Below are 10000 nucleotides of genomic sequence, written 5' to 3'. Positions count from 1 at the left end.
CAGAGTGAGTTGTTGATGATGTCAATAAAACGCCAGTCTTTGGCTCTGGACTTCAATACTCTGCCTCCGACTCCCGTCACTGCTCGCTACATTGGTGACCCCGACATCCGCCTCGTTGACGTTTCCGAGGCTGAGAATTTGATCGAATTGAGCGACATGGCGAACTCCGCTGGTCTCAAGTTACTGGAGTTTTGGGTGTCGGCCGCGGCGACGTGGTTTGTACAAGCTGAAGCTCAGTTTGCCATCCGGGGAATCACGGACGATTCCACGCGCTACTACCACGTTGTGGCCGCGCTCGGGAGCTCCACGGCGGCCAGAGCCATGAGTTTTATCATCTCTCCCCCGGCACGGGATATGTACGCGGGACTCAAAGCGTACCTCCTTAAGACCTTCGAGCTGTCACGACCGGAAAGGGCTCGACGCCTTTTCGCCATCCAGGGCCTGGGGGACTGTAAGCCGTCCGAGCTAATGGAAAAAATGCTGAAACTGCTTGGCGCGGAGGAGCCGAACTTTTTGTTTATTGAACTGTTTCTGCGCCACATGCCTCCTCATGTCCAGACAGCGCTAGTGAACACTACCATCTCCGAGCCACGTGCTCTGGCGGAGGAAGCTGACCGTTTCTTCCTGGCCACCCAGCGTTACAACCACGAGGTCTTGGCCTCTGCACGCGCCTTCCCATTCCCGGCGACCGCAACTGCACCTCATAAGGCACGCGCTGCGGTGGATGGCCGATCAGCCCCTGGCTTATGCTATTTTCACGCACGTTTTGGAACCAAGGTGAAGAGGTGCCGCGCCCCTTGCTCCTTTGTTGCGTCGGGAAACGGCAACGCCTCCACTCAGTTGCAGCTGTGAGTGGGGGCGCAGAGTGCCGGCTGCTGTTTGTCATGGACACCCTCTCCAGACTCAAATTCCTTTGTGACTCCGGCGCCCGCAGAAGCGTGTTGCCTGCCTCGGCTGAAGATGCTGCCGGGGGCACTCACGGCCCGCACCTGTCAGCGGCCAACGATGCACCGATCCGGACCTACGGCACTAAGACAATGGATGTATGTTTTGGAGAGCGCCGGTTCACGTGGGACTTTGTCACTGCGGACATTTCTTTTCCCCTTCTTCGTACCCATCCAATTCCTCGGCCACCTCATCAACGAGGACGGCGCCACCCCGCTCCCGGCAAAAGTGGAAGCTGTTGCCGCTTTTCCTCGACCCCGGACGGCCCAGGGTCTCCGGGAGTTTCTCGGGATGGTGACTTTTTACCACAGGTTCATCCGCCACGCTGCCCATGTGATGCACCCGCTTTACGACGCACTTAAGGGTGTGGCTCCTAACCGTGCGGTCGACTGGACCGATGTGAGTCAAGGCTTTTGAAGAGACGAAAGCTGCGCTGTCCCGAGCGGCCTTGTTGGCCCACCCGCGCCCGGATGCCCCGATCGCCCTCACTACTGACTCATCCGATTTTGCCGTCGGGGCCGTTTTGGAGCAGCGCGTCGAAGGTGCGTGGCAGCCGCTCGCCTTTTTCAGCCGCCGGTTAGTCCCTCGGGAGCGCAAGTACAGCACGTTCGACAGGGAGCTCCTTGCTGTCTGGCTGGCGATCCGCCACTTCCGCTTCATCCTGGAGGGCCGTGAGTTCACGGTCTTCGTCGATCACAAGCCCCTCACCTTCTCCATGTCGATGTTGTCCGAGCCGTGGTCCGCGCGACAACAGCGCCAGCTATCGTTCATATCTGAATACACCACGGACATCCGACATATCGCTGGCAAGGACAACGTGGTCGCGGATTGTCTGTCCAGGGCAGCCGTCAACACGGTACAGCTGGGCCTCGACTTTTCCCGGATGGCGGTCGACCAGGCTTCCGACCGTGACACCCAGTCGCTTCGGGGCTCCGACACCGGGTTGCAAGTTAAACCGGCTCATGTTGACCTGGCCGGACCCTTGGACGTGCCCCGCGCCCCCCCGCCGCGGCTGCCCCCCTGGGCTGCGCCTTGTGGACCGTGTGGGGTCCCTTCCAGTTGTTCCTGCATCCCCGCCAGTTGGTGCGCGGGACTGTTCTGGTGTTTCTGCGGTGTCCCTCCCGCCCTCGCTCCCTGGGTCCTGTAACCGCAGGGGTCGGGCAGTTTTGCCGCCCCGTCATCCGGAGTTTGATTGTGGGTGTATTCTGGGGGGGCTTGTGTAGTGATTGGAACATAATTCACCCACGGAACGTTGGGACGAAGGGGGAGTTTGTTGGGATGAAAGGATGAAAGGATAAAAGGACGAGATGTTAGTAGGTCTGTGAGCCTCGCGCAGAGTGAGTTGTTGATGATGTCAATAAAACGCCAGTCTTTGTCTCTGGACTTCAATACTCTGCCTCCGACTCCCGTCACTGCTCGCTGCACGTTTCCATTACCCTCAGTTTTGCGCAAAAGGCATGTTTCGCAAAAGTAAGCTGGTAATGGAAACACCGGATTTGCGAAAATACTCTCAAATATCGCTAAAAAGTTTTGGTGCTCTCATGAGGTGGTTTTTGAGACGTATCGAAAAAGAAGTATTTCGCAAAAGTGTAATGGAAACACTTTTTGCGCATTAGTAGTCATGTGACACCCGCCCGGTCACGGCGGAAAGGACTGTAACATGTTGTTTATGTGCATTTTTATTAAACTTGCAATTACTATTTGTTTTGAGAATTATTAATTTTGGTTTTGTATTTTAGTTTTACATGCTGAAGTGATTTGTATCGGCTACTGCACGTCATGAGCGCAAAAGAGAGAGAGGTGTAATCGAGCGAGCCACCTTCGAAAAGTTGAAGGAGAGGAGAGCTTAAAATCCTGTCCTGCCATGTCTGGTTAATTTAGCAGAAAACATCAGAAACTTTTAACAATTTGTAACCTGCCTTTTACCCAGCTTCTGCATGGGAACAACATTTTAGGATTACAGGAAGTACGGTGCCACTCGCTTTCGTGTCAGAACTGCTTGCCGACTGCCGAGGGACACACACAACAACACCAACACTAAATGCCCGAAACCGCCCGGTGAGGGGTGAGGGTTTTTTTTTTTTTTTTTTTTTTTAAAAGTAATATAACTACACCGGGCGTCCATCTACCGTAAACATCATGAGCACCTCCTACAGAACACCTCCTACAGAGGTCTCGCGAGACGGGTCATTCCGAGAATTGCGCCTCAGAAGCGAAACTCTCTTCAATGGAAACACCGACAATTCAAAATTGTACTTTATCGAAATAGTACAATATCGCTTTTATTTTTGCGAAAAAGGGTAATGGAAACGCACCTAATGTTGGCCTCTGACGCAATCCTAGCACAAAGGGAGTTTGCAAACTTGGACGTTTACCGTAGAGACAAACCCTCCCAGGTTAGCTTATTGCTAGCTAGCTGGTACAACTTTTATTTTTATTTTTATTTTTTTAGCTGGTACAACAGAACATTGGTGATTTTAAAATTTTACCAAAAGCATAAAAAAAACAAAAAAACAACAACTATGTTCTGCCGTTTCACTCATAGAGGTAAGTTATTTTAATGAAAAAGCAATACCCTCTGTTGACGCTAGAGTTGCCACGAGGGATATACGATAATGTCGGTGGCTGATAATTATTGGTCATTATAGACCAATTTGACATCATACAGATAAACCAGATAATAAAGAAATCCACCGATAATAATCGACTTGCTGTGTTGGTCCAATTGTAGTGGTTGTGGCTCAAGTTGTGCCCAACTCCTCACCCTTCCCCTCTCCTATGGTAGTGTAGCATATTTGTGACATCATAATGCACACGACTTTGTGTTCACAGAAGATGCATCATGGTGACATGTCAGTTTAATGTGTCTCCCCAAAATGTTATCCTCACAGCTTTTTGTTGCATTTTTAAAACATTACTCTTGTTTTGGCAAACTCAAAATGAGTGACTGGTTGTCTTTGAAGCAGAGATATCAATAAAATTCAGCTTCTAGGTGCTTTAGACAATGTTACAATGTACATGTTAGACTTACAGTAGGACTCAAATATATTAATGTATTCAAGTTCATTTTGCAAACAGTTATCGGGTTACTTATCGGTTATTGACATCGGCACTTTCGAAATTATTGGTTTATCAGTATTGGTTGAAAATAGCATTATCATGCATCCCTAGTTGCCACTTTTCATAAATGACAATAAGGGACGCCCACCACGGCATCTGGAGGACATATCCCCTGCATTCGTAGCTTTGTCACATTTTTTTTGTCATTGTTTTCATTGTTCCTCACACCTCTTTGCGTCTTTCTCTCCTTTGGCATGCATATGTGGAAAAGAAGGAATAGACCTTCAACACGATATTTTCCACATGAGATGAAAGAGCCACTCTCACACTTTGTTGTGCACTGTACATGTGCAGTTTGTTTGGAGGGGATATTCTAGAAGTTTCTTCTTGAAGAAGATGGTGCCACGAAGTCCTTAATTCACATCTGTCTGCACTAAACACTATGATTTGATCAAATACTAAAGCAGTGGAATCATCTGCATTCTCAGTGAAATTAAGCATTTGTTTGTGACTCGCACATTTTGGACTGGAGTTTTTGAAAGGAGAAAGGAGAAACATTCCTGTTACCTTTATTTAATTTATCAGTCTGTATGGAAGATGGGAGGGGTTTTTCTCATTTCAAGCTCTTGAAAACATCACCCACTGCTTTTGAGCTGAGACATCTGTAACTGCTGCTTCTGTCTTTGTTCTGCATATAGATTTTTTTTTTGAAGACGAATTTTTGAATCTGGTAGAATCTTTTGATTAAATGTATCTGCACAGTCAGCACTGTTGTAGTTGAGGTTATGTTTGAATGTGTGCTACACTTCAACTGTTGTAACCTACAGCAGAGAAGACGATGCCACCTGCTTCTCTTTTTATATGAAAGTCAAGAATTTATATCATGATCACTGACTCTATTGTGTTCATCCAGACTATAAACCTTTTGGCATTGAACACATAATTGGACATTTGGAATATAAGTAATCTATATGTATATACTGTATGCTGTATATTGAAAAATATAGTTTCTCTTTTCTTCTATATTCATTAATTGTTATTCAATTTGTATAATTTGATCTTAAATGGTCATACATGAAGTGTATATTTGCTTATATGTCGATAATTCAATTTTTACACCTCATTCTAAGCGATCAAGACAATACTCTTCAAAACTAAGGTGTGTCCACACATTGACCACTTATTGTGCACAATCACAATGATCAAAAAAGCACAATCAAAAAGGAAATTGAATCAATCCGTACTGGCCCCAGGACATGATTGAGTCAAGAAACACTGTGACACAGAGGCTTGGTTCTTCTGTGTTCAGTTCTTATGTGCACGTCTGTAGTGTTGCTATCTGGTTGCATGCTGTCTTGATGTCAAACAGCCCACCATGAGCGATTGAAACCCCTTTCTGACACACTTCAATTACTTTTATAGTCATCTCCATTCACACTGCCTAACCAAGGATGAGCCTCTTCTGATTCACGTCTTTATTTCTGCAAATGTTTTCTCTTTTGTGGATGTCCTGGAATATTTGGTACACTGGACATTTAAAAAAAAAAAAAAAAAAAAAAAAGACAAAACAGATGTGAGTATCGCTGTGCATATTCACTTCAGGCTGAAGTTGACATGAGTAGAGATGTGCATGTGAATTTTGGTGACGGGTCAAAGCATTTTTGTGTCATTAAGTGGCATAAGTTTACATAAATACATATGTAAACTTTCAAGCACAACTGTAGGTGGGTGATTACTGCAAACAGGAATTCAGAGAATAAAAAAAAAAAGAAAAATGGCTGGCATCACCCAGCTAATCCAGAGTACCTGCATGTCTCAGTGGTAGAGTGGTCGTCTTCCATCTGTGAGGTTGTGGGTTCGATCCTCACGCCTGGTGACCATGTTGAAGTGTCCTTGAGCAAGACACTCAACCTCAATTTGCTCTCGGTGTACCTGGCCGCGCCCTGCATGGCAGCAGCCGACCACTGGTGTATGGAATGTATGGGTGAATGTGAGACTTTGAAGCACCAAGCAAGTGCTTTGGGCACCACATGGTATAGATCAAAGGTGTCAAACATACGGCCCGCGGACCGGATCAGGCCCGCAAAGGGGTTTAATCCGGCTCGCAAGATTTTGTAAAGTTAAAATTTTTTTTAACAAAATGGTAATGTCAGACTAATTAGTTAATCAGCCGCCACAATCAAAACATAAATTTGTACTTTCACAAGCAGTCCTCAGATGAGCAATACAACTTGTACGGAGAATTGTCATCCTAGATGTCATTATTTTACACACAACTTACGGTTTGTTTAATCCATCCATCCATCCATTTTCTTGACCGCTTATTCCTCACAAGGGTCGCGGGGGCTGCTGGCGCCTATCTCAGCTGGCTCTGGGCAGTAGGCGGGGGACACCCTGGACTGGTTGCCAACCAATCGCAGGGCACACAGAGACGAACAACCATCCACACTCACACGCACACCTAGGGACAATTCGGAGCGCCCAATTAACCTGCCATGCATGTCTTTGGAATGTGGGAGGAGACCGGAGTACCCGGAGAAGACCCACGCGGGCACGGGGAGAACATGCAAACTCCACCCAGTAGGGTCCGAGCCTGGACTCGAACCGGAGACCTCAGAACTGGGAAGCGGACGTGCTAACCACTCGACTACCGTGCCGCCGGTTTGTTTAATTATTATTATTATTATTATTATTATTATTATTATTATTTTAAATCATAGACTGACAAATGTGGTAAATACGACACAAATTCAATTACTGGTAACGCAAATAGATATGACAAGCATTAGTGTCCTTATAACATCATTAACTCTTTTGCTCCCAAAAACGTATAAATATGTTCTATTTTAAATATTATCATGCTCCCAAAGATGTATTTATATGTTTTTTGTTTTAATGCTAGAGCAAATATGAGGCTTTGATGCAGCTTCTGAACTGAAGAGAATGCTTCAAGCAATGGTAGTTATTACAGAAACGGCCAGCAGGTGGCAGCAGAGTATAAGAGATCAACTTGGGCCATGTTGCAAAAATCTATTTTTTCCCCACTGTTTTAAACAGATTTGGGAATAATGATGAAACTTTGCTATATTCTAATGCTAATTGTTGCAAAATGAAAACAGACAGAAATATACCTTTTTTTTCCTGATGAAAGAAGAGACTCTAATCTTCTGTTTTGGTAGGTTCCATGTTTTGATAGCAATAGGACACAATATTCTGTGGGCCTTGCAAAATCGTTCTAAATCCAGTAAAACAGTGAAAAATGTGCTGGGAGTGAATGAGTTAACTGTGCCACGCAATGCATTCTGGGAACAATACATATGCAAAACAGGTAGATTTAACACTTCCGGGATTTATACCAGCAAAATGTTGCCGTGTTCCATTTGCGTCCGTGTTATTTTTCGGACCAACATGATTACAGTTGAGCTCCGTAATTTAGGGCTGGTCCACGAAAATCTGCATATAAATGACAGTAATTGTTTTTAAGTTATATACAGTTATTTGACTGATGCGGCCCATTTGGTAATATATTTTCCTCCAGGCGGCCCCTGAGCTAACATTAGTTTGACACCCCTGCTATAGATAAAGCGCTTTATAAAAACCACTTCATTTACCATGTTCCATATGTAAAGCAAGTACCATTCCTAATGTTAGATATTTGCCTCATTTGCAGTGCTCCTTTGTTGTGGTCAGCAAAGTGTCAGACCTAAGCTCGAACAGGCTGCGCAGCATCTGCAAGTTCCAAACGCCGGTGGTGGGGCTGGATTATGTGCACAGTTGTCTGCAGAAAGGCATCCTCCTGCCTGTGGAGGACTACAAGATGGACACGTCCTCCCTTGAAGCGTCCTCTCATATTCCTCCTCTTTGCACAACTAAAGAAAGTCCATTCAGTGATGAAGGTAACATATTTTGCAGCCATATAACAAGATGAAAAATGTTGTTGCACCACAGTGGCCTGAGTCATACCACAAATTAAAGTTGTAAATGGGGGCTTTCCAGCTCCACAATTATTTTAGCGATATGCCCTACTACCATGGTGTAATAACAATTGAAAAGCTCCACTGCTCTGCTTTTTAAACACATAATTTCACACAGAATGAATGATTCACTGCGTTGATTTTTTTTTATTTTTTTTTTATTTTTATTTGTGATCTTATTTCAGGTCAATTTTTATCTAATCGTTGGGGGACATAAAGTAGTTAAATAGCCACTCAGCTGATTTGTAATTAGCGGCACTTGACCTTAACTACAGAGAGAACTTTAACTTCTATGTCAAAGTTAATGAGTAACAAGGTGTAACAATCCACATCCAGTCATACTACAAATTGAAGGCCTCCATAAGGTCTCTCCAGATCTATAATTTTGTCAATATGCCATTATATGATGATGATTGGATTTTTATTTTATTTTTTTTTTTTGTAAATGGCATTTGGTAAATGGCACCTCATTTATATAGCGCTTTTTCCACCTTACAAGGCCCTCAAAGCGTTTACATTTTGACTACCCATTCACCTACTGATGACGCAGCATCAGGACCAATTGGGGGTTCAGTATCTTGCTCAAGGATACTTCAATGTGGTCACAATGGCATGGGATCGAACCCACAACCTCTGGGTTGGAAGATGACCACCATACCACTGAGCCACACCGCCCCTGTATCACTACACTATGAGGCAAAATCAACTGTACAATAAGTAACTGTACTGAGTGTGCCGATGTGGAAACTAGCATTATGGAAGAAAACTCCATCAGGAAAAAAAGAAGAATGAAGAAAGGGTACGCATTTTTCCATGAGAAACTGATCGAAAAGGGGACGTCTAAATGCTTCATGTGCGTGCATGTCGCCTAAGGTCAGAAAACACCAATATTAACCCACACATCTCTACGTCTTATTCCTAGTTCAACCTGGCCAAAAGCCAAAGAATACAGATGTGTTTTAAGAGAAGATAAAGAGGGGGATTGCCTAATATTTTGTGGAACGTCGTTCCAAAGGGAGGGACCGGCAAAGGCAAAGGCTCGATCTCCTCTAAGCCTCCGCTTAGCCCTCGGTACCTCCAATTGAGTCTGATCTGCTGACCTGAGGCACCGGGCAGGTGTGTAGGGGTGCCAAGAGCTCAGCGAGATAAGGTGGGGCAAGACCATTTAGAGATTTGAAAACAAATAGAAGAATCTTAAAGTGGACTCTAAATTTCACGGGCAGCCAGTGGAGAAAGGCCAGGATCGGGGTTATGTGCTTCCTCTTACGGGCACCAGTCAGGAGACGAGCAGCAGCATTTTGGAGGACTGGCTGATTCCAAAGTAAAGTGCATTACAGTAATCCAGTAACTACAACCAATCGCCACCGAAATTGACACCCACATCTCTAACACATCAATCTCTTAAAATAGCAATATGATCGGCTCGATAGTTTGGATTTTATTGACATTAAGCGTTTTCCTCATGAAGAGACGTGACAAGTGTGTGCACCTATGGAGAGCAAGATACTATATATGCCTCTAAAATCCGAAATACTGCATCGATCGTTTTCATATTTTCAAAAATTACTGTAGACATACGTGGTACAGGTATGTGCATATGAATTCTGATAATGGTTGGTTTTAGTTTTGTGAAATTAAGCCACGTACGGGGTCTATGAAAGATGCATACACGTCAACCTCTAAAAAATAAATATCTATCTATCTATCTATCTATCTATTTCTCTCTCTCTCTCTCTCTCTCTCTCTCTCTCTCTCTCTCTCTCTCTCTATATATATATATATATATATATATATATATATATATATATATATATTTATATATATTTTTATTTTTATATATATTAGGGCTGTCAAAGTTAAAGCGTTAATAGATTAATTAATCACAGAAAAATGTCGCATTAATCACGTATTAACGCATATTAATCGCACTATTTTTTTGACCGCACTTGAGCCTTGACCGTAACCGCGGATGGTTACATTGAAGGCTGCGTAGGTCAGTGATTAGGTAAATGCACGGCATT

The 10000-nt window shown here is 44.3% G+C and overlaps 1 protein-coding gene across 1 annotated transcript in view; it reads left to right on the top strand.

Annotated features, from left to right (window-relative positions):
- parp4 (poly (ADP-ribose) polymerase family, member 4) overlaps positions 1-10000 on the top strand; it is an 83741-nt gene that overhangs the window by 4640 nt on the left and 69101 nt on the right. The window contains exon 3 of the mRNA XM_077536366.1: positions 7676-7901. Within this exon, the coding sequence (XP_077392492.1) occupies positions 7676-7901 (226 nt within the window). The remainder of the gene's footprint in view (positions 1-7675; positions 7902-10000) is intronic.

The sequence above is a fragment of the Festucalex cinctus genome, chromosome 11, assembly GCF_051991245.1.
Source record: "Festucalex cinctus isolate MCC-2025b chromosome 11, RoL_Fcin_1.0, whole genome shotgun sequence".
NCBI lineage: Eukaryota > Metazoa > Chordata > Actinopteri > Syngnathiformes > Syngnathidae > Festucalex > Festucalex cinctus.
Note: the sequence above shows the minus strand (reverse complement) of the source record. Positions and strands in the feature narration are given on the sequence as shown.